The 25653-nt window shown below is 45.8% G+C and overlaps 1 protein-coding gene across 4 annotated transcripts in view; it reads right to left on the reverse strand.

Moving 5' to 3' along the window:
* Positions 1-25653, reverse strand: part of TNS2 (tensin 2) — a 146802-nt gene that overhangs the window by 6815 nt on the left and 114334 nt on the right. For all 4 annotated transcript variants that reach the window (XM_063119224.1, XM_063119225.1, XM_063119226.1 and 1 more), the window contains 11 exons: positions 25352-25481; positions 24799-24864; positions 20499-20615; positions 14290-15546; positions 12520-12667; positions 9611-10509; positions 7137-7223; positions 5560-5691; positions 3873-3965; positions 3092-3169; positions 1763-1840 (listed from right to left, as the gene is read on the reverse strand). In XM_063119224.1, coding sequence (XP_062975294.1) covers positions 1763-1840; positions 3092-3169; positions 3873-3965; positions 5560-5691; positions 7137-7223; positions 9611-10509; positions 12520-12667; positions 14290-15546; positions 20499-20615; positions 24799-24864; positions 25352-25481 — 3085 coding nt within the window. The remainder of the gene's footprint in view (positions 1-1762; positions 1841-3091; positions 3170-3872; positions 3966-5559; positions 5692-7136; positions 7224-9610; positions 10510-12519; positions 12668-14289; positions 15547-20498; positions 20616-24798; positions 24865-25351; positions 25482-25653) is intronic.

Genomic DNA, 25653 nt, shown 5'->3' on the forward strand with positions numbered 1-25653 from the left:
CATGAATAGAGGACTTCTGCGTTGAGCAGGGGGTTGGACTTGATGGCCTTATAGGCCCCTTCCAACTTTACAATTCTATGATATGAAGCATTCTTCTGAGACATATGCCGCTCTCAGGCTGTGGAACTCCCTGTCATGGGAAGTTAGGTTCTCTCCGTCCTTTGCTGATCTTCGCTGTCAGGCAGAGACCATTTTATTCAAGCAGGCCTTTGGCATGTAAATGGATCTCTGTTGGGTTGGATGCTGTTTTTTATTCTGTTGTTGTATTTCTAATTGTGTTTTAATGCAGTTGTTTTATTATTGTTTTAATCATGTTTTATTTATGATTGTAAGCTGCATGAGTGCCATTTTTCTTGGTAGAAAGGAAGGGTACAAACCCAATAGATAAAAATAAACCTAGGTTTGAGCTAAATACAAGAGCCCAAATATTCTGCCATATAAACTACTTGTAGATATGGATCCTTATGTAAGCAATCAAATAGCTTTAGTCACAGCGGCTGCTAAAAATATTACAGCAAAGATCCTAAAAAAAGGTGTTGTTGCAATTCACAAGATGAATTGATCTGATTTTGTTCAATCTCTTTTTTATTTTCTCCTATGTCTGCCTCTTTCCTCATAAAATGGTAAGAACCTATGATTATATGCAATAAAATTAATTGGCTGATTGACAAGGTATCCTCTCAAGTGTTTTGACAACTAACGCTATATTCAGATTTCCGTTATTCTCAAATGTCACAAAGAAAAATAAGCTTCTAGCCTTCATGGCAGCAGAAATACGCTTGGAAATGTATTTGCAGAGTAGCTGAGCAACACATCCAGCAGTCCGGGGATTAGGCCTTAGCACTCCACGTTGATCTTTGCCCGTCCACCTGAGACTATCAGAAGGGGAAGAATGGCAGGAAGCAAGGGGATGTCTATACGGGTTCTTTACCCTGACCTAAATGGGCAGATTCGCGTTTCATGACACATGACACAGCTGTCCATTTGCCGCAGCGTTGGGTTTTTAATGCGATAATGCGCATATTCGTACTTGCGATTTACTGCGACTTTTGGATCAAGGTCCGAGTTTGCACCGCATTATAGTTATGTGTCTTTGGGGGAGTTAAATCACATTTTGACATGTGGGCGGAGTTTTGAGGACAGGACAAAGTGATTGGCCAATTTCCCACCTTCCCACCTATTGCGTCCTCCTCTGGCTCCCTCGTTCCTTCCTGCTGTGTTCAGTTTAAATTATATGCTTCTTGACCTGACCGCCTCTCCACCCGCGCCCTGCGCTTCTCCTGACTTTGGGAAACCTTTCTTTTTGGAGGGTTGTCCTTTGCAACACGCTGCTTTCCCCCCTCTCACATCCTCCTCTGTTGCATCGTATGTGCTTATGTGCGCATTAATAACTGCACTACAAAAAAATTGAGGAGATAAATCGCTGTTGCTGCTGTAGCGTGACGCTCTTTGCCTAGATTTGAATCTATGAAAATTTGGAGGAGCAATGGGGGCCAAGTGGCATAGTCCGTTTACATGAAAGGATTTAGCTTGTCTTGAATCTGGATTAGCCTTGGCTCAGGGAGTTCAAATTCTGGGGCGTATATTATAGATCAAATTAAGAAAATTAATAGTAATCACACAAATTAGCAGTACCATGCCTATTTACAGCTATTTCCCTAAACTGTGGCCTGCCTAAAGAATGTGTCAAACCCACTGAGCCCTACCAATCATATTCCTACTAGTCAGTGTCCTCCCATTTAATATGCCTTCCTTTCCTTACCTGCTCCCTGCTTCAGCAGATCAGCAGCAGTGCTCATGTTCGTGGGAACAGCCAGCTCTATGCTCTCCTCCACGAGATCTGAAAAGGGAAAAGCAAAGAAAAGACAACCGTTTCTCACATCCACACAACAAGCATCACACAGTGGTTTGAGGGTGGGTGGGGCCTGCATGCAGGAAAACCCAGCTTGAAATCCTCACTCAGCTGTGAAACTCATTGGGATCTCTCATCCCAAGCCATAGTGTAGTTGTTAGGTTAAAATAAGGCCCTGGGCCTCTTTAGAGGAAGGTGGGTTGCAGATGTAAGGAATCCATCACTCCATCATTTATTGTTATAGTCAACGGCCAGCATGTAAAAATAAATACAAGCAACCAGCGAGTCTTTCCGGTGTTGAAAGGACTGTGCATAAATTATCTCATTGTAATTCTTACAACAATCCTGTAAGATAGGTCCATATCCTGTAAGATAGCTCCAGTAATCTAACCTCCAAGTTTGATTACTACAATGCACTCTACGTGGGGCTGCCTTTGAAGACGGTTCAGAAGCTGCAGCTTGTGCAAAATGCGGCAGCCAGATTAATAACAAGGATCAAGAGGTTTGAACATATAAGAGTGACACTGCTGCCAGTATTTTTCTGAGCCTGATTTAAGGTGCTGGTTTTAACCTATAAAGCCTTACACAGCTTGGGACCACAATACCTGACAGAACACCTCTCCCTATATGAACCTACCCGTACACTATGCTCAACATCTAAGGTCCTCCTCCGGGTGCCTACTTTGGGGGAAGCTCAAAGGATGGCAAAAAGGGAGGGGGCCTTTTCAGAAGTCCCCCCACCCCACAATTATGGAATGATCTCCCCGACGAGGCCCACCTGGCACCAATATTGTTATCTTTTCAGCTCCAGGTCAAGACTTTTCTTTTCTCCCAAGGATTTAACAGCATATGCGGAGTTTTTTAATTGACCCCAGATCTATATTTAGGCCTGGCTGAGAGTTCACAGTTGTTTAAAATATATATTGTCCTTGTATGTTGTCTGTTTTTATGCTTTTATGGTTTTAAATTTTGTATATCAATTTTCAATGTTCAATGTTTCAATCTTTGTAAACTGCCCAGAGAGCTTCGGCTATGGGGTAGTATATAAATGACGATAATAATAATAATAATAATAATAATAATAATAATAATAATAGCAGCACACACATACCTTTCTGCTTTAATGTTAGAGATTTAGGCAAAGCTTCCATCCAAGACATTATTTCAAGACTTACAACCCAGCTGCATTCCACCCACCCACCTCCATCCTCTTCAGATCTCAGGGCTTTGGCAACTTACCTTTGCTCGGGATGAGGAGACGGCAAGGCAATGAGATGGGGGTGATGGAATGCTGGGATACCAGGGCTGGCAGGCTGCCTGCGGAAGGGGGGAAAGAGGCACAGCTATGGGGCAAGGTACCACCTCCAAGGTACTCCCTGCTCAAAATATCTTCATAAGAATAGCCATTCTGGATCAGACCAAGGGTCTATCTAATCCAGTATTCTGTTCACACAGTGGCCAACCAGATACCCACAATGTGAAACCCACAAGTAGGACATGCATGCCCCCCCAGCAACTGGTGTACTTAGGCTTACTGCCTCTGATACTGATCGCATATAGCAAACAGGACTAATGGCCATTGGTAGCCTTCTCCTCCAGGAATTTCTCCAAAGACTTCCAAAGTGGTGGCCGTCACCATATCTTGTGGTGGCAAATTCCATTGTTCAACTATGTGCTGTGTGAAGAAGTCCTTCCTTGTATCTGGTCCTGAATCAACCACCAATCACCTTCATGGGATGACCCCACTGGGTTCTAGTATCCCGGGAGAGGGAGAAAAATGTCTCCCTAGCCACTGTCTCCGCATTGTGCATAATTCTGTACACCTCAATCACGTCTCCCCTTACCCAGCTCTTTTCTAAGCTAAAAGCTCCCTTCCCGGCCTTCCTAACCTTCTCCCCCATCCTTCTCCACAACACAGCACCCTCCACCACCTCCTCCTTCTCCCTCAATCCATCCTAGCAGAGAGACGCCATTTTTTCAATAGGGAAGATGGCCCTTCTTCACCATCCCAGCCGCTCACCAAAATGGGGCTCATTGTTACAGCCCTTGATCTTCACCCCCTTGGGTCCCGTCTCAACCAGGAAGTGGCGCACCAGCTGTTCAGCAGGATCTCCTGGGACAGGCAGAAGGACAGAAATCAGTGCCGTGCGCTAATCCTTTTAGACTGAGAGTAGGGAGGGTCTTATTGGGGATCTTTGTCAGCCACCCTGTGGGACCTCTTGGCTAAAAACTGAGATAAAACTTTTTTTAAAAAAATATATCTTGGCCACCTTTCAGGGCAGAAAGGCAGCGTACAACAATAAAACACACAAAACCGACATGATATCAAGAATTTAAAAAAACATAGCAAAAACGGTAAGAACACAATTCCCCCACCACCCACCCCGAAATAACAACCAGCAACAAAACCAGCTATATGAAACAGCAACAAGAACAGCAATAGCAGCAATCCTATCAGAAGAAGGCCAAGGTAAAGTAATATGCTCTCAGGGCCTTCTTAAAAGCCCACAATGTTGGAGCATAGCGGATTTCCAATTATTATTATTATTATTATTATTATTATTTATTTATTTATTTATTTATATAGCACCATCAATGTACATGGTGCTGTACAGAGTAAAACAGTAAATAGCAAGACTCTGCCGCATAGGCTTACAATCTAATAAAATCATAGTAAAACAATAAGGAGGGGAAGAGAATGCCAACAGGCACAGGGTAGGGTAAGCAGGCACAGGGTAGGGTAAAACTAACAGTATAAAGTCCACACAACATCAAGTTTTAAAAGCTTTAGGAAAAAGAAAAGTTTTTAGTTGAGCTTTAAAAGCTGCGATTGAACTTGTAGTTCTCAAATGTTCTGGAAGAGCGTTCCAGGCGTAAGGGGCAGCAGAAGAAAATGGACGGAGCCGAGCAAGGGAAGTAGAGACCCTTGGGCAGGCGAGAAACATGGCATCAGAGGAGCGAAGAGCACGAGCGGGGCAATAGTGTGAGATGAGAGAGGAGAGATAGGAAGGAGCTAGACCGTGAAAAGCTTTGAAGGTTAACAGGAGAAGTTTATAGTGGATTCTGAAGTGAATTGGAAGCCAATGAAGAGATTTCAGAAGCGGAGTAACATGGTCGGAGCGGCGAACCAAGAAGATGATCTTTGCGGCAGAGTGGTGAACAGAAACCAACGGACTGATGTGAGAAGAAGGAAGGCCAGAGAGAAGAAGGTTGCAGTAGTCCAACCGTGAAATAACCAGTGCATGAACAAGCGTCTTGGCAGAAGAGACAGACAAAAATGATCGAATCCTGGCAATATTATACAGGAAAAATCGATGGCAACTTGTTCCAAAGGTGTGGGGCCACTGCAAAGAAGGCCCTCTTATGGGTGGTCACCCACCTAACTGCTCACACAGGTGGGCAAATGAGAAGGGCTTCTCTTGCTGATCTTAAAGTACCGGGGTAAAACTGCTTTCATTATAATTCGTTAATTCCCGAGTGAGACCATTCATCCATCTCACCCAGTACTGGCATCAGCAACCCAGGGCCTCAGGCAGAGGTCCTTCCTTTCCAGGCCCTGCTCCCTATGACCCTTTTCCACTGGAGGTGGTGGGGAATGAAACTGGGACTTCTACACACGCAAAACCTTTGTTCTCCACTGAGCAAACGTCTCTCCTCTGCTTCTGCACCCCTGATATGTATGGGTGGCTCTTTTTTTTTTTTTTTACCTTTGGTGGAGTGGTTGATGCTGTTGGGTGGAGGTGTGGCCACTTTCAGAGCCAGGCCATAGGCCCCCTGGAAGGAGTTGCTGTCTCGGATGAGGAAGGTGCCGGGCTCCTTGTCCTTTAGGAGGGAAATGGCTGCTCAAGGGGAAGAGAAGCAAAAGACATCAGTGAGCATGTTCTGTAGGCAGAAACCCCTCCTGCCAGGGCATGATTAGCCATTAAAGTAAATGATTCTTCAGAGTAGGGCCCAATACCGAGTGGGCCCTGTGGAATTTCTGACTGTGAATAAGACGTCCACTGTATTCCTAACGTATTCATCCACCCAGCATTGGGAGGCTAGCAGGGAAGGGGGACAAAGGAGGCAATCAGCACATCCTCACTGGCAGGGGAGGAGATAAATTAAGTTTTGCCGATGAAAATCTGGAGCAGCCCAAGACTATACGTGGACTGGGGCCACCCGCTTGGTATGCTCTGCTCTAGAAAAGGACGGACATAGATTCCGCAGGGCAGGACGTGAGGACCGTATGTTCAGAGTCAGCTCATCAGAGCTTCCCCAAGGGTGTGGAACCTCTTTCAGCCCACGGGCCAAATTCAATTTTGGAGACGCTCTTGGGGGCTGCATTCAAGGGGGGCAGAGTGGAGGCAAAGGAGGCGGGGTCAAAGGCAAAGAGGTGGGGCCACAATATCCAGAATACCAGCCTATTTTAGCTTAAAGCTCTTATTAGCAGTAATTTGCCTTAGGAGAGGCATTTCAACCTTTTAGGAAAAAACTGCACAACAAACGTGGTGGGACTGTGAATGTATTTTTGAAGATCTATCCACCATAATGGAAACAACAGTAATAAAAACACTGGAATTGGCATTACTTAATAAATCTGATGGCCAGAACCAAACTATATTACATAAAAATCAGATTGAATATCTCTTCATAACAGCACGTATCCTAATAGCTAAATGTTGGAAGGAAGGAAAAGGATTAAATATACAGAAGTGGTACGGTATGGTATGGGAAATAGCGCTCTCAGGGAAACTTACTCAACATTTAGCAATATTAGCAGCACAAAAGAAAAAAGATGGCTTTGCTACAGAGTGGTCGTGTTTTATTACACACACAAACAAAATAACAGCGCCAATACAGGTTCCGACTGCCTTTAACAGCTTATGGTTACAATAGTTTTTCTGGAGAAAATAAAATAACATAAATAATAATATTTTTTTAAAAAAGCAGCCTTGATTTGGGATCTATCCTCCCATTAATTATCCTTTAAAACTGCCTAATAACCAATATTAAATCATTTGTACTGTGTGTTTATAATGTGGGACTGTGTAGCATTTTCTTTCTTGTTTAAAAAAGAAAGCATATGCGATTTATAATTCTTTGCATGTATGGTTCTGTTTTATGTTAATATTTAAGTTTTATATTTGCAAATAAAATAACACTCCAAAACCACACACCAGGAAACCAACAAATGACTGGCCAGATTTGGACTTCAGGCAGGCCGGTTTTGGCCCATGGGCCTGAGGTTTAACTAAGCCCTAAATCCCAGCCCAGCCCAGCAAAAGTGTTTGTGAAAGGTTACCTTGCTCCCGGGACAAATGAGGCTTGTACCAGAACTTCGACGTGTCTTGGACAAACTTGACACTAGCCTGGCTCTCTTGCTGTGCATCTGGAAGCAAGCAAGAGAGAAATGTTAGTTTTCTCTCCAAAAGGCAGGCAGGCAAGCCGGCAAGCTAAAGTGCTTGGGATGTCTAAAAAGAGGCAACATTAATCACAATACAGAGTCTATTTGCAGTGCTTATTTCTGTATTTCTTTATTTTATTACATTTATATCCCACTTTTTTCCTCTCTAAGTAACCCAAGTTGGCATACATAATCATAGAATAGTAGAGTCGGAAGGGGCCTATAAGGCCATCGAGTCCAACCCCCTCCTCAATGCAGGAATCCCACCTTAAAGGAATCCACCGCCTCCTCTCCATTTTGTCCTCACAACAACAACCCTGTGAGGTAGGTTGCGCTGAGTCTGTGACTGGCCCAGAGTCACCTAGGGAACTTCGTGGACGAGTGGGGACTAGAACCCAGAAATCCCGACTCTCAGTCCAACACTCTAGCCACTACACCACACTGTTTGTACAGTGTTCAAAGTGTACTTTATTCTGTGTGATCTTTACCATAATCCCGCAAAGGAGGCTGATAGCCTAATGGTGAAGGTTCGTAGCTTGGTAGAATATCTGTACAAAATTCCAGGTTCACTCTTCTGATTAAAAAGATTTCAAGGTACAGAGCCATGGGCTGTTTTAGGGTTGTGGGTGGTTTTTTAACCATGCCAACAACCGATTCTCGCCAGATTCGGATGACACGATAAGCCACATCCTGGAACTTAAATAAGCCACAGTGGACTGCAGTGATTATGTGAACTAGGTCTATGCATGGTGCTGGCTGGGGCATGATGGGAGCTGCAGGCCAACACATCTGGAGAGCGCCAGGTCAGGGAAAGTTGGAGCATCTGTTTATTTAATCTGCAGCATTTATAGAGGCGGCCCAATCACACTGTTCTCTGGGAGGCTCACAAACACTAAGTAGCAAAATGCAATATTATAAATCAACAAAGTACAGCATTAAAAAAACATGTCAGCAGAGACAGAAATATAACCCTGTTTCACAATAAGGCTAAAAATACACAACATGTATACAGTGGATTACAATTCAAAACTTTAAAACCTTAGATTTTAATTGTCCTGAAAGAATTTTTAAAAAACACCTCTCTTCCCCAGGGCTGAAATGACCATAATGAAGGCACAGGACAGCCTCTCTGGAGAGGGTATTCTACAACCAGGGTGCCACCACTGAAAAGGTACACTCCTAAACAGTCCCTTGTCTCACCTCATTTGGGGGAAGATCATTTGAAGATGATCTTAGGGTCCGGGCAGGTATGTATGGCAGGAGACAACCCTTCAGATAGTCTGGCCCCAAGCCATTAAGAGCGTTAAAGTTCAAAAACAGCACTTTGGCAAGTGCGGTCTGTTTAAATTTGAAAAAATCTGGAGTTGTGTTGCTGCTACTGGCAGCAGGATTATTATCCCACATCACATGATGCTGGGCTAAGTCCCAGGGCTGAAAGCTAGAGCTGAGCCCCACTGAACAACTGGATCAAACTGAGGCCTGCTTCTCCTTTGCAGAGGCACTATTTGAGATCAAGGTCTGGATTATTCATTCAGGAAAATCATGGGGTAGAGTCCTCCTCAGATAAATCCAGGCAGAGATCATTTGACTGAATTTGTTTTTCTACACAGGAAACCAGCTTGTCAGGGAGACAGAGACTGGCTTCAGACAACACGATAACCCCCTAGATAAACAACTGTCAAGTTGATTATTACCCCACCGTTGACTATCGTGTTGTCTGAATGCAGCCGGATTCTTAGCTGCATGTCCATGTTTTCCACGTAGGATGGTTTTGTTTTGATTTATCAGGCAGGAGCCTTCAAATTAAACAATCCACCCCCTATCTGAATTCTGAACTGGCACGATCCAAGGAAAGAGAGCTGTACCACCTCCATGTCCAGTGTGTACATCATTTGGGGGAACATTCAGGGCAACTGCAGATCAATTAAAGGCTGTAGCCCCAGACACTCAGGTCCTCTGGGAAGAATCTACTTCAGCCTGCCAAAATCAGGCTGGCAAGTATTACCCAGAGGACCTTCTCTTCTGCTGCTCCCAGACTGTGGAATGGCCTGCCGGAGGAGACTCGTCAACTTAACAGTCTTTTAGCATTTAAAAAAGCTATAAAGACTGATCTCTTCCGGCAGGCCTATCCAGTGGAATTTTAGGATGCTTTTAGGATGTTTTAAGAATGTATACGATGTTTTTAATCCAGTTTTATGTATTTTATACTTATTGTTGTCCATGCCTCGATCCAAACGGAGAGGCGGGTAAGAAATAAAATTATTATTATTATTATTATTATTATTATTATTATTATTATTACTGGGTGGGCACTTAGGGGGCAGGATGAAAAAGGAAACCATGGAGCCAAAATCCAAAAACAGAGCTGTTACCTGGGCCAGGTGTGCTGCCATCGGGGACTCCAGGGGCAAAGGTGACGTGGTGAGCAGAGCCAGGGCTACGGCCAGGCGGAGAACTCCTCTCCCAGTTTCTGGTCGTCTGTAGGTGGTGTTTCTCAGGCAGCGGAGGCTGCTGTGGCTCGCAGAGTCGATTGCGGCCGGAGGGGCTGCCCTCTAGCCCTGTGTAGTAGGCCGTGGCAATGGGGAAGGCTGGGGTCGGCGAGCCCTGCATGTCGGCAAAGCCATAGCCAAGAGCCGGCGACTGGACGCTGACTGAGCACGGCCCAAGAGAAGGGCTGCTGTTGGGGTAGCGCAGAAGGGTGCTCGCTTCGGGTTCAGCCCTCTCGCCGTGCGGGCGGCCATTATAGACCGCCAAGGTCTGAGGCGAGGCTGGGGCACTGGACACAGTCCTGCAGCCAGGCGTGGGCTGGCCGTGGCAGGGAATGCCTGAACTGCTCCTCTGGGCTTGTCTCTCCATGACAAGGCCTAGCTGGTGCCCCAAGGCATCTTCAGTGGGCAACTCACAGGAGAGCGCTGTGGCACGGGGGCTAGTTCTCTGGGAACCATTCTGCTGTGGTTGGCCCTCTGGGAAGACCCCATGTTTGGCTGTGGGTGAGGGGCTGAGGTGCGGCGGGCTGGAGGTGCAGTGGGCGCGGGAGCAGGGCTGTGGTGACTGGAGGCCGAGCCTCGGGGGTGTCCCGTTAGCTTGCGGCCTGAAGGTGGGGAGATGGGTGAAGGCCTGCATCGGGGAGAGAATCTGCGTGGTACTACTGGACGAAGCCATCTTCTCCGGGCCTCTTTTCCAGCCGGGAGATGCCAGCTCCTCGGGGCTTGACTGGAGCATGTTTTCTGGGGTGTTGGAGGCCTTGTTGCTGTGTTTGCGGGTTCCAGGGCTGTGAAGTAGCAAGCATGCAGTTAGTAAATCTTGACAAGATCCACAGGAAAAACATGCAATTCGAACATAGGAACCTGATTTATATTGAGTGAGTCCATTGGTCCATCCAGCCCAATATTGACGACACTGACTGGCAGCAATGGCTCTCCAGAGATTCAGGCAGGTGTTTTTTCCTGCCTTACCTGGATATGCCGGGGATTGAACCTGGAACCTCCTGCATGCAAAGCAGGGGCTCTGCTACGGAGCTATGGCCCTTTTCCTAAAGGATGTCCTAAAACACAAGCATTCAAATCTGGGGGAAAACCCACATCCAAACGTAACTAACAATCACAGAAAGCTATTATTTGAGTTCTGTACTCTCCTCAAGATGGCTCAAATAAAAATCACTCCTACACACACACACACACACAAAACAGCCTTGCAAAAGATGTGAACAAAATGTATTAGCCCACAAAATTGTTTTATTAGCCCAGCTAACCAAAAATTCCAGCTTTCCTTGCCACGTTTCCTGGAGGCAGTTATTGTCACAAGGAAGCAGAAGCTTACAAGTTTGAGAGAGAGAGAGAGAGAGAGAGAGAGAGAGAGAGAGAGAGAGATTAGCTAAGCAGACAAAGATTAGTTAGAGATATAAAGATTAGAAAGATAAAGATTAGATAGATAATGATTAGATAGAGAGGAAGGGATAGATACCCAGAGAGAGAGAGAGAGAGAAAGATTAGATAGAGAGACAAAGATTAGATAATGATTAGATAGAAAGAGATAGATACCCAGAGAGAGAGAGACAAAGATTAGATAGAGAGACAAAGATTAGATAACGATTAGATAGAAAGAGATAGATACCCAGAGAGAGACACACAAAGATTAGATAGAGAGACAAAGATTAGATAACGATTAGATAGAAAGAGATAGATACCCAGAGAGAGAGAGAGAAAGATTAGATAGAGAGACAAAGATTAGATAACGATTAGATAGAAAGGGATAGATACCCAGAGAGAGAGAGAGAGAAAGATTAGATAGAGAGACAAAGATTAGATAACGATTAGATAGAAAGAGATAGATACCCAGAGAGAGACACACAAAGATTAGATAGAGAGACAAAGATTAGATAACGATTAGATAGAAAGAGATAGATACCCAGAGAGAGAGAGAGAAAGATTAGATAGAGAGACAAAGATTAGATAACGATTAGATAGAAAGGGATAGATACCCAGAGAGAGAGAGAGAGAAAGATTAGATAGAGAGACAAAGATTAGATAACGATTAGATAGAAAGAGATAGATACCCAGAGAGAGAGAGAGAGAAAGATTAGATAGAGAGACAAAGATTAGATAACGATTAGATAGAAAGAGATAGATACCCAGAGAGAGAGAGAGACAAAGATTAGATAGAGAGACAAAGATTAGATAACGATTAGATAGAAAGAGATAGATACCCAGAGAGAGAGAGAGAAAGATTAGATAGAGAGACAAAGATTAGATAACGATTAGATAGAAAGAGATAGATACCCAGAGAGAGAGAGAGAGAAAGATTAGATAGAGAGACAAAGATTAGATAACGATTAGATAGAAAGAGATAGATACCCAGAGAGAGAGAGAGAGAGAAAGATTAGATAGAGAGACAAAGATTAGATAACGATTAGATAGAAAGAGATAGATACCCAGAGAGAGAGAGAGAGAAAGATTAGATAGAGAGACAAAGATTAGATAACGATTAGATAGAAAGAGATAGATACCCAGAGAGAGAGAGAGAGAGAAAGATTAGATAGAGAGACAAAGATTAGATAACGATTAGATAGAAAGAGATAGATACCCAGAGAGAGAGAGAGAGAAAGATTAGATAGAGAGACAAAGATTAGATAACGATTAGATAGAAAGAGATAGATACCCAGAGAGAGAGAGACAAAGATTAGATAGAGAGAGAAAAAAGATTTGATAGAGAGATAGAGACAGACAGGTACAGAGGATGAGAGAGAAGTGAAAACAACAACCAGGAAGGCTCATGCACCCACCTGTCACTGCTGAATACTGGGCTGCTGGTGTGCATTGGCAGGGGACAGCCAGACGTGTCTTTACTGGGGGCTCGCACCTCCTGCCGATGTTGCTGCATGGAGCCGGGAGCATCTTGCCAGGACGAGGCCTCCCGGCAGTCTTGCAGCTCTATAGAAGGGGAAGGAAAAAGGAAAGGGAGAGGAAACACACAGGATCAGCCAGAGCAGAGCCAAGCCAATGAAACCACGCTCACGTGTTCACATGGAACTTCTCCCAGATTTCGGGACCTTGGGCAACAGAACTTCAAAGGAACACTTTCATCGGATCCCTACTGCAGCTGGCCTCATGGCAGCAACTGCATGGAGCTCCTTTGGGCTCATCTAATAGCGTGGTGTAGTGGTTAGAGTGTCAGGACTGGGGGGTGGGGGGACCACAAACCACCTTGCAGAAAATGTCCTAGGTTCAGAAAACATGCTAACCCACAATCCAACAAACAACACAGAGTTCAACAACAACCCACACTCAGTCACTGGGTTCGCACGACACTATTAGCCACTATTTGTTTTTCTGATTTAGCCAGGATAGTTTATCGTGCCTGTGAGCAGCTTTTCCCCAAACAGGGTGGTTTATTTAGCCAAACTAAGCCACCCTAATATGCCATGGTCTCAGGGACGTTTATTTTAACCATCAAGTCTGACTGTATCATCTAGCAGTTTATTTTAACCATTTTGGCTTATTGTGTCATCTGGGGAGCAAAGCGGGTTGGGTGGGGTGATAGCGGTTGAGGGGCTGGGAAGCAGGCAAGGACTGATGCTGGGGGGAGATCAGCAGTGATGAGGCAGACACAGAAGAAGACACCGCCTTCGCAAGCAGCTGGCCAATCGGAGAGAGGAACGTGACGTGGCTGCCACGCAAGAGTCGGTGGGGAATGGTATCCAGCCCAAAGGAAGCTGGGATATCATCCTAACTTGGTGGGAAGACTACAGAGGGAAGAGGGGCAAGCGGGGGAAAAACCCTGCCTGATTGTGTGAGAGATCAGAGTAGCTTACTTTTCAAATAAGCTACTGTGAGTAGCTTATAAATCACCATGGCTTAAAGTGACACGCGAACCTGCCCACTGTGGGTTAGTGTGTTGTGCGAATCCAGTCACTAAGTTGTGTTGTTTAGGGGCTGGTTGTTGGGTTAACTGATGGGTTGTTTAGCCCCTAAACAACTTAGCGGTCCAGGTTTGGACGTCACGTTTCACAATCTACGAAGGAGCCGATCGTGGGTTGTGGAGTAAAAGTGGAAGAGGCAAGTGCACTTGCAGGCAGCTCACCCACTCTCTCCCGCTCGTGCACAAACCAGGTCATAGCTAAGAACAGAGGGTCTCCCTCATTCCTGAGAGGCCGGGGACTTAATCTGGGGTTTTTTCTGCATGCAAAGCATGTACTCTGCCACTAGGCTAGCCTTCTCCAAGAGGACGCCTCCAGATGAATTGGACTACAACTCCCATCATTGCCAGACAGCCGACCCACGGTGGCGGTGATGGGAGTTGTAGTCCAATGTGTCTGGGGAAGGCTGAACTGAGCTCTGTCCCCTGTCCACCCACCGGGGCCTAAGGCTTCTGCTCTCCCAGTCCTGCATTTTTCCTAGCACAATAAACTCTATTCCTGGTTCTTCTCTGGACCCACGACCGTTGGGCATGAAATCCTTGAAAAAGGGGGCTCTTTGGATGCTGCTCCCTTGCCTGGAATACCTCCTTCTGTCACCACCTTAGAAATTCAGCACTCTCTACGCCAGTGACTTACCGCGTGGCCTTTCCATGGGCACTGGCAATAGGTATCCGTCACTGCTCTCAGGCGGCTCATATCCATGCTTCCTGGTTGGTGGATACAGTGGGCTGGTTGGTGAAATGGAGCCCGAGTGGGGAGACCCCGAGTATCCTGAGACGTAAGGGGAAATGCAGGGCTTGATGGGGGCTCTGCCATAGGCATATGATGGCACTGGAGGGTAGGCCGGGCCATAGCGTGGGTAAGGAAATGCCTCAGGGTTCTCTTCCGTTACCTTTGACCTCTGGTGGGCTGGGTAACCATGGCCTAGGTGCGCAGCCACCATCTTGGGCTCAAAGTTAAATGTTTGGTGTTGCCCATGGGGCATGTGGTGGTGCTCATAGGAGGCTGGCATTAGAAGAGGGACGGGCTGCCCACCCCGGTGGAGGGGATGATGAAGCCTTGTGTTCTCCATCCCCCACAGATCCGGTTCCCGGTCCAGTCGTAGGCTGTAGAAGGAAGCTGTGGGCAGCCTGGCCTCTTCACGGGCTACCTCTTGGCAATCTTGGCAGGGGCATAAAAAAGTGGGTGGGTCCTCCAAGATCAGTAGCTCTTCATGTTCTCGCCGGCTGGGACTGTGAGGGGGCAGGGGCGGCTCATGGCTGAAGGGGTAGGAGTGGGGCTGTAGACCCTCAGAAAGGGAGCGAAACACCCGCCGTTTCTCCTCATAGCCCTCAGGATGTGTGTGGGAGTGCCCACCATTATAGACCGTCTGTTGTCGCTCCAAAGTGCCATCTGGACGATAATAGGCCACATTGTGCAGCCTCTCAGGGCTGTGGGAGCGGTAACCGAGGCGACAGGAACAATGGCGGGCCAGGCCTGAGCGCTGGGTTTGGTAGGAAAAGGGGGTTGCTGGCTGATCTAGGTCTGAAAGCTCGTCTTCCAAAATGGCTGTTTCTCTCTCCTTAGTGGCAGAGGGAGAAAGCGAATGAGAAGAATTCCCTTCGCTCAACTGACGAGGCTGGACGCCAAAGCCACCCAGGAGCCTGTCCAGTTCTTCCTTCTCCGCAGCAGTGGGCTGCGGCCTAGATGGCGGTGTGTTGTCGTCAGCTTTCTCGGTCAGCATAGAGGAGTGTCCCGAGTCGCTGCTGATGGACAGGAGGCGCCCGCCTTGCTGCGGAGGGGACTCAGGGCTGCCTGGGCTGCCATTGGCAGAGGAGAAACTACCCAGTTCGCCTTTCTTCTTGATTCTGGCATAGAGGCTTCCATCAAGGGGCCCCCGGGTGTGCAAGACATCTGCAAAGGAGAAATGGGGACACTGCTCAGGAGAGACATGAGGAAAACAGAGCAGTATGTGTGGCTAGAATCTCCCCACTGGGCAGACAATACACACACAAACTTGTACCCATGTGCTTGGAACATCTGCACCAAAGAGCATATGCTTTAGTGTAAGGATGGTTAATTTCTACAGTCTTCACAGCCAGTGGACCTGGGGACAGAAATATCTCCTATCACAGGGGTAGCCAGAAGGTAGATCCCAAGATGTTTTGGACTTCAACTCCCAGAAGCCCCTTCCAGCATAGGCAATATTCAGGAAAGTTGGGAAGTGAAGTCCAAAATATCGGCCCATCTCCTTTTTGCCCACCCCTGTTCTACCACATAAACCAACTCCCTCGAGAGCAATCACTCCATAATAAACTTGGCACCACCTAGCTCAAAAAAGCATGGCTTGGGGAGTTCAATATATTGTGACGATTGGCTAGTATTCCAATCACTGGAGAAAATTTTAATCTGATTTTTTTAAAGAAAAGATTGATTGATTTATTGAGGCAAAAAACGCCGAGCAAATTAATAAACATACATAGAATAATAGAATAGTAGAGTTGGAAGGGGCCTATAAAGCCATCGAGTCCAACCCCCTGCTCATCTTTAAAACAATACCCGCCCCCCAAGGACAGGACTGTGATGTTTCTTGTGAATAATGATGTGCTGTTGCGATATAATCCTGCTCAGTACAAGAGGAACCGCAAGTTCAGACATTTGGTGCATGGGCTAAGTAAGTTACACAGCCAGGCTCCCACTCTGGTGGAGAACCGGTTTTGAGTGCTGTTAAAACCCTTGTGTCTGTTTTCACCCCATCGCTGGAGAGAGATGAAGGTGGCTTGGAAGAGGGATTGTTCATGTACGGTCATATTCCACTGCCAGTCCAGGTCTGGGCCCAGTTCAAAGTGCTGGCATTAACATTCAAAGCCCTAAACAACTTGGGGCCAGGCTACCTGAAGGAACGCCTCCTCCCATAGGTACCTGCCCGGACCCTAAGGTCATCCTCAGGGGTCCTTCTCCAAGAGCCTCTGCCAAAGGAAGTGAGGCAGGTGGCTACCAGGAGGAGAGCCTTCTCTGCTGTGGCACCCCAGCTGCGGAATGAGCTCCCTAGAGAGGTTTGCCTATGTTATAGTCTTTCTGACGCCTGGTGAAGACCTTTTCATTTTTCCGGTATTTTAACGGTTTACCATCTTAGACTTTTTAACTTTGTTGTTTTAAATCTGTATTTTAAATCTGTATGAATCTCCGCGTTGCTGCTCAGTTTTATCCCAGTTGTGCTTTTATAGTGTACTTTTTCTATTGTGGTTTGTGTTATACCTTGAATTGTACTTGATGGTTTTAATTTTTGTAAACTGCCCAGAGAGCTTCAGCTATTGGCAATATAGAAATGCAATAAATAAATAAATAAATAAATAAATAAATAAATAAATAAATAAAGTTACTGTAATTGTTTAAACACCCACCCACCCACACCCTGCAAAGCCTGTTTGACCAGAAGCAATAATGGGACAAATAAATGTGTATGTATATCATAGGCAGTGATGCCTCTCTGTAACACCATTTTCAACTTTCTTAAAGACTATTGCTTTTAATGAACATGCTGAAATTTACTCAGGTTTAGTCCAGCAGAGTACAATAGGCTACAGGTGCAAGGCTATGGGTGCATTTTCTTCCATCCAACCATCCATTCACGTCTAGAAGGAATTCCATATATATACTCCGAGGGAGTGCCTACTCTGAGGGAAGCTCAGATGGCAACAAGGGAGAGGGCCTCTTCAGTGGTGGCCCCCACAATTATGGAACAATCTCCCCGACGAGGCTCGCCTGGCGCCCACATTGTTATCTTTTCGGCGCCAGGTCAAGACTTTTCTCTTCTCCCAGGCAGTTAACAACATAAGCTGAGTTTGTTTTTTAAACTCTGACCATGTCACTCCACTTCTGAAATCTCTTCATTGGCTTCCAACTCACTCCAGAATCCAATATAAACTTCTCCTGCTGACCTTCAAAGCTCTTCACGGTCTAGCTCCTGCCTATCTCTCCTCTCTCATCTCACACTATCGCCCCGCTCGTGCTCTCCGCTCCTCTGATGCCATGCTTCTCGCCTGCCCAAGGACCTCCACTTCCCTTACTCGGCTTCGTCCTTTTTCTTCTGCTGCCCCTTACGCCTGGAACGCTCTTCCAGAACACTTGAGAACTACCAACTCAATCACTGCTTTTAAAACTCAGCTAAAAACTTTTCTTTTCCCTATAGCCTTCAAATATTGAGTTTGTTCTGACTCTATACTGTTTAGCTTCACCCTACCCGGTGCCTGTTTACACTTCCCTGTGCCTGTTCGCATTCTCCTTCCCTCTTTATTGTTTACTACAACTTATTAGATTGTAAGCCTACGCGGCAGGGTCCTGCTATTTATTGTGTTATCTGTACAGCACCATGTACATTGATGGTACTATATAAATAAATAAATAAATAATAATAATAATAATAATAATAATAATAATAATAATAAAAACTGACCCCAGAATAATTATTTTAAATGGATATTGTTGTTTTTATGCTTTTGATGGTTTTAAATTTTTGTATTTTTGTTTGGAATGTTCACTATTTTTAACTTTTGTAAACCGCCCAGAGAGCTTTGGCTATGGGGCGGAATATAAATGTAATAAATAAAAAAATATAAATATGGATGGAAGAAAATAGATATACACACACATAGATCTGGCAGACCATTCCTCCTCCACACATTAATCTAAGTTGGCTTTATGCTCCATCTCGAACATTTATGACACATTTTCCTCTGCGAAAACCACATTCCAGAAGACAGACCCCATCCTCCAAACATTAGCTCTTGCCAGGAAGGGGGAGGGAGTTTTACTTCATCCTGTTGGGAGTTTTTCTGGTATCTGACGCAGACATGCCACAACGATTAAATTGCCATTTGATGACTCCCTCTGGTATTTTATTTATTTTAGTTCTTAACGGGTTTACTTTAAGTGGACTTTAGGAGGAAACTGTAATCAGGAGACACTGAGCAAAAGCCAGCTGTTGGGATTGCAGCTCCTGGGAGCAAAAAAGTTGCTGTGGCCCAGATATATGTGTGTGCGTGTGTGTGTGTGTGTGTGTGTGTGCATGCGTGCAGGGTGGGGGTAGGAGGAAGGGGGTATTTGAGATCCCCCACCACCCTAGGCTGACCAACATCATGTCTTCCAGGGTGCCTCTGTTGAGTTGGGATATGTCAATTGAACTGTAGCACAGGGCAGACCTGGAACGAGCACCAAAGCAGAAATCTGCCTAAAGCTGCAACCCTCTGACCTGGAGACCCTCCAGATGTTTTGGAATACATTTCCCAGCGTTCCTGACCATTGGCCATGCTAACTGGGGCTAGTGGGAGTTGAAGACCATATCACGCCAGTCCTTCTACAACTTCATTGGCTGCCAGTCCAGGTCCAGGCCCGATTCAAAATGCTGGTACTAACATTCAAAGCCCTAAACGGCTTGGGGTCAGATTATTTGAAGGGACGCCTCCTCCCATATGTGCCTGCCCAGACCTTAAGATCATCCACAGGGGTCCTTCTCCACGAGCCCCTGCCAAAGGAAGTGAGGCAGGTGGCTACTAGGAGGAGGGCTTTCTCATCTCTGGCACCCCGGCTGTGGAATGAGCTCCCTGGAGAGGTTCGCCTGGCGCCTGCACTGTATTCCTCCCATGGCCAGCTGAAGACCTTTTTATTTTCTCAGTATTTTAACACTTAATTTAACTTAAATTTAAACTTTGCTGTTTTAATTCCATATTTTGACCTATATCAATTTTTGCTGTGTGGTTTTAATCCTGGTTGTGCTTTTTATATTGTATTTTGTATTCGTGTTTTTAAATCGTTGGGTTGTTTTTATGCTTTTCTTGGTTTTAATTTTTGTGAACCGGCCAGAGAGCTTTGGCTATTGGGCGGTATGAAAATGCAATAAATAAATAAATAAATAAATAAATAAATAAAATAAGTCCAAAACATCCGGAGAGTACCAGATTTGGAGAACACTTGCCTAAAGCAATGCCGTCAAAACAAAATGCAACCTCAACCCTGACCAGCTTTAGATATAAGCAGATTGTATGTCTGGCTTGTGCTTAACACCACATTCTGCGTCAAGATAACCCAAACTCTGCACAAAGAAAAGCTCAGGTTCTGCAACTTCCAAGGGTCTTGCTATTTACTGTGTATAATCTGTACAGCACCATGTACATTGATGGTGCTATATAAATAAATAATAATAATAATAATAAATGCAGGCCCATGTATTTAATTTGCATACTATGCTTCTCCTGCTCATACAAAGGGATGAGGTAAGTGTTGCAAGCTCTAACTAGTGAAAAAGAGGGAGAAACGAATTCTCAGGGTGCTGAACTTTTTATTGTAGATTGTAAAGTCCGACGCGTTTTGGCCTGTACCTTTTTTAGGCCTTCTTCAGGGGTGTTGTAGGGAGACGTCTGCAAAGATCTTATCAACAAAATCAGAGAATTTTTTGTTGTTGATACGAAGATCTTTGCAGACATCTTCCTACAACCCCCCTGAAGAAGGCCTTAAAAAGGTACAGGCCGAAACGTGTCGGGCTTTACAATCTACAGTAAAAAGTTCAGCATCCTGAGAATTCGTTTCTCCCTTCTTTTCACTTCATTGGATGCTTTTCTCTCCCGGCTTTTGCAAGCTCTAACTAGTAAAAGAAGGTTTCGCTAGACAACGGCCACAAACTAGTTTCAAGCCAATCTTTGCAACCTTGAGAAACTGAGCTTCTCAGGATGCTGGATTCTGCACCCAATACTATTCCCAACCCCCTTCACTGTACTTGTGCAAAATCATGGAACACACACGTAGCAGTTCGGGTCCAAGAGCTACGAAGGGACTGTGGCCATGTCTCACTGGGCCCAAGCCCTACATACCTTCCAGGCTGTCCTCATGGTGCAGGTTGAAGTTCTCGTAGGAGTCCCAGCGCACTATAGGATCAGAGATACTGTAATCTACTGCAACAGCAGCGTTGTTCCTGTAAGTCTCCCGGCCTGTGGGAAGAGCCAGAGAACATCAGCATCAAAAGGAATGAGACCCCTGGACTATTACCCTGGACTGAAGAACATACTTCTCTTCCACACACCAAAAAAGGAAATTGGTGGCTGCATATCACCCAAATTCTGGGAAGATTATGCATGTATTTATTTAATGATATAAACCCAGGCTGTCCTGTAGGCTCACTGAGGCCAGTGTTGGGGGTTATTATTATTTTTAATTTATTATTGCATTTATATCCCGCCTTTTTTTCTCCAAGGAACCCAAGGCAGTGTACATAATCCTCCTCCTCTCCGTTTCATCCTCACAACAACAACCCTGTGAGGTAGATGGGCTGAGAGTCTGTGACTGGCCCAAAGTCACCCAATGAGCTTCCATGGCTGAGTGGGGACTAGAAACTGGATCTCCCAACTCCTAGTCCAACTGGGCAGTTGCAAAAAGCCCCAGCCCTCGGGAGGGACCACTGCTTCTCCTGCCGCAGACCCAAAATGTCAGCTTCTCTCAGTGCTCCAGCCCAGATGGCTGGCAATGGTTGACACCTGCCAATTTAATTCCCCCACAATGCCTCTGGGGCCCTGACCTAGCGTCACTCCAGAACAACGCTACGTCAGCACCTCGGAGGCATTCCAGGGGAATTAAAATGACAGGGGTCAGCAGCAATGCTAGCCAGCTAGACCTGCTCCCTCCCCCCCCCCCCCGTTGCTGCTATGCCCACTACCACCAAGAAGAAGAAGAACCGAGGGGACAGGAGCAGGCAGAAGTAACATCGGGGCCTGCTCCTGCTGGACTCTTCCCCCCCCCACAGGGCAAACTGCCATCTTGGCCCTGTGGGGAAGAAGAAGGACCGAGGGGACAGGAGCAGGCAGAAGTAACATCGGGGCCTGCTCCTGCTGGACTCTCTCTCTCTCTCTCTCTCTCTCTCTCTCTCTCTCTCTCTCTCTCTCTCTCTCTCTCTTTCTTTCTCTCTCCTTCCTCCCTCCCTCCTTGACTCCTTTTCCTTGTGTGTCATGTCTTTATTAGATTGTAAGCCTGAGGGCAGGGACTGTCTTTTTTTCCTAAGTGTAAGCCGCTCTGAGAGCCTTTTTTGGCTGAGGAGCGGGGTATAAGCATGATAAATAAATAAATAAATAAATAATGCCAAGGAGCCCATCTGTTGTTGCTGCTGCTGTTGCTACTCAGGCGATCATTGGGGTGGGGTGGGGGTTGCTGAACACTCCCCCAAAATTGGTACAAGTCCTGAGGTTCACATGTGGCTTACAACATTTTAAAACATCACGATCTACAATTTTAAAAGCAGATTCCGAAGTTTTGGTCGCATGTTCGTATGACCAACAGAACCGAACCGGGAGCTATGTAGATGAAGAGATGGGGCTATGCAGATAGATATAGGCCTGAGCCCTCATCCAAATGGTGCACGCTTTTGCTTCCTCCTATGTAAGGGAATGGTTGCTAATCACGCCTATGGGGAACAATAAAATCCTGCCTTTGGGGAACAATGATGAGGGCAGGGCAAAATTTGTGTATTTATTTATTTATTTATTTTATAAAATAAAATAAAAACACTGCACAAGCTCTCTCTCCACTCACGTCCACCACACATACATCTTTTATTTTACATATCACCTCTACATATGAATACTTTGGAAACCCTGGGTTATCTAAACCTTCTCCTCATCTCTCATTCTCTTACTGTCAATGATGTTACACTTACTCCAGTCAAGGAAGCTCGTAGTCTTGGCTTTATATTTGATTCCTCGCTCTCCTTTATTCCTCATATTGAGGCAGTAGCTAAATCCTGTCGTTTTTTCCTGTATAATATTGCCAGGATTCGACCATCTCTGTCTGTCTCTTCTGCCAAGACTCTTGTTCATGCATTGGTTATTTCTCGGTTGGACTACTGCAACCTTCTTCTCACTGGCCTTCCTTCTTCTCACATCAGTCCGTTGGTTTCTGTTCATCACTCTGCTGCTAAGACCATCTTCTTGGCTCGCCGCTCTGACCATGTCACTCCACTTCTGAAATCTCTTCATTGGCTTCCAATTCACTTCAGAATCCAATATAAACTTCTCCTGTTGACCTACAAAGCTTTTCACTGTCTAGCTCCTTCCTATCTCTCCTCTCTCATCTCACACTATTGCCCCGCTCGTGCTCTTCGCTCCTCTGATGCCATGTTTCTCGCCTGCCCAAGGGTCTCCACTTCCCTTGCTCGGCTTCGTCCATTTTCTTCTGCTGCCCCTTACGCCTGGAACACTCTTCCAGAACATTTGAGAACTACAAGTTCAACCGCAGCTTTTAAAGCTCAGCTAAAAACTTTTCTTTTTCCTAAAGCTTTTAAAACTTGATTTTGTTCTGACTTTATACTGTTAGTTTTACCCCACCCAGTGCCTGTTTACCCTACCCTGTGCCTGTTTGCATTCTCTTCCCCTCCTTATTGTTTTATTATGATTTTATTAGAATGTAAGCCTATGCGGCAGGGTCTTGCTATTTACTGTTTTACTCTGTACAGCACCATGTACATTGATGGTGCTATATAAATAAATAAATAATAATAATAATAAATCATACTCACGGTTTTTGGCTACTTGGTTGTTGTTGGTTTTGTTTGTTTGTTTTTGCATATTAGTGATTTTTAATTATTATAAAGTCAAGTTGCCTTAATGGCGTTTTAGAAAGGTGGTATAGAAATTTTCCAGAAATAAATAAAGGTTTTTGTGCTGGTCTATCCTCTTTCTACCTCCTGTCTCCCTCCCTGCCTGCCCACCTACACCCCCCCCCCCAGAGAGGCCATGGCAGGATCTACACTACTACTTTAAAGCGCTTTAAAGTGCTTTATAACAGTTTTGACAACTGTCGGGGCCCAGGACACACCGCATGTACAGTTTTCAAAACGTTTTCAAAGTGCTTTAAAGCGCTTTAAAAGCAGTAGCGTAGATCCCCCCGTGGCATTTCAAAGCTAAGCAGCTGAGGCCTTCACCAGTGCCTGGATGAAAGAGCACTGGGAGCCGTTCTGAGTTTCCTCACTGGAAAATGCCACAATTTCAAAGGAAGTTTCCCCAGAGAACTCCCTTTTAAGTTAAAGAATCTCAGATCTCATTGCCCCGGAGGAAGATGTTAGTCAAAACGAGGGTTTTTATAGTTTTCGTTCCACAGGAAAAAAGCTTTCAGTCCATGCTCAGGTTGCGGTTCTGCTTCTTTTCTTGTGGTTTTCATTTTCTTAATGCTACCCCCACCCTACTCTTTGGGTTTGTTCGTTTGTTTTGCAATCAAGGGATATATGTGGCCTTGACTATGGCAGTGAATGGAAGCCTAGAAGGCTTAAGGCAGGAGGAAAGGCTTTGATCCAATCAGCAGACAATGTCCTCCTTGCTCCCCCTCTTCACCACTGCCAATGTTCGCAGGGCCTAGGGGATTTTATTGGTCTGGAGTGCAAGGAGAAGGATTACCTCAGGTGAGCTAGAACACACACACACACACACACACACACACGAAAAAATGTGCCAGGGCACCTTAAGATGCTTCCCAACATCGCACAATTTATCTGGCATGTGAACTGACCTCACCCAATCCAAACACAGCTCACCAGCCACCTCTTGTGGGCAATTGATGCTCAACAAATCACCTTTTTCTATGGAAATGAAGGCAGCATACATGGGTTTTGGCCCGGGCAGCCGCCCATCCAAGCACTTGACCAGCTCAAAACCGGCTTAGCTTCAGTGAGGTTGCTTCATCTAAGGATGTCTGTCACTGTGAAATCCGGCCATTTTGGGCCTCAACAGACTCCTGCTGAACACTCCACTTGGCTCGCATTTACAGGCTGAGTCACGCAGCTTTTCCTGAAATCTGGGAACGCTTCCATTTTTTTTAATGTGCAAAAATAAATTTGCGCAAATTATGCAAATTTCGGCTAAAATTGTCATACGTTATGCAAATTTCTTTTTATGCCCATAATAAAAAAGGGAAAATCCATGCAGTGGCCCGACTCATCGCAGGGCGAGTCAGGCCAGCTTGTGGGGAGACAAGCTGAAGTCCGGAGGGGGCTGAAACCCCGGACAGACTCCTCCACCATCCCTAGTTACATCATAGGCCTTCAGGCCACACCCTGAGACCTGACCTCTTGGAGACAAGGGGAAATTGTTCACGGGGCTGCATCCACCTCCCTCCAACTCAGCCTTCACCCACCTTTAATTTTCTCTGGGCTGGAAGAGAAGACAAATTCCACACTTGCTTCGAAGGGGAACCGTTCGTCTGGGGAGGGAAAGGAGAGGAAAATCAGATTCCTATAAGGCAAAGTGATTACCAGGGCTGGCCCTAAGACATTTTGCCAGCTGAGGTGAAGCACAAAATGGTGCCTTACCCCATTTCTGATGAGATTGTTTCTTCACCACTGGTGATGGAACAGCATCCTCCGTTGAACCTGATGGCAGCAGGCTAACTTAGGGCAGGCCATGAGGCACACAGCTTTCTCCTCCAGCTCCTTGCTGCCACCTCCCAGTATCTGCTGCATTAGGTGACTGCTTCACTCTGCCTAATGGTAGGGCTGGCCCTTGTGGTCACCTACCTCACAGGCCATATATTCATTTACTTCAGTTTAGCAGCTATGGAGTCCCAAAAGGGCCAAATTCAGCTTGTTTGCAAGCTAAACCTTGTCTCTTGCAATGAGTAGGTATTTGAGGTGGCGCCACTCCCTTTGCTTCTGTTCCTTTGTTTCCAGAACTGGGGCCTCCCCGCTCACCTCTCCAGGCTTCATCCAGCTCATCTTTGCTAAGCCAGAGTTGGGTGCTGTGGATGGTGCAAGTGTGGAACTGGGCCCGGAACACAACATCCCTCTCGCCTCCCTGGAGCTGCTTATGGTAGCATTTCACCTGCAAGGGAGGAAGGAAGAAGAGGGGACAATTTTCCCAGCTGGCATGAACGTTTTTGCCATTCCCCCATTCCCAACACACATGATCCAAACGGAGAGGCGGGTAAGAAAGAAATTGATGATGATGATGATGATGATAAGGGCATGGAGCAAGAAGTACCTGCCAATCCATG

This window comes from Elgaria multicarinata, chromosome 3, assembly GCF_023053635.1.
Source record: "Elgaria multicarinata webbii isolate HBS135686 ecotype San Diego chromosome 3, rElgMul1.1.pri, whole genome shotgun sequence".
Lineage (NCBI taxonomy): Eukaryota > Metazoa > Chordata > Lepidosauria > Squamata > Anguidae > Elgaria > Elgaria multicarinata.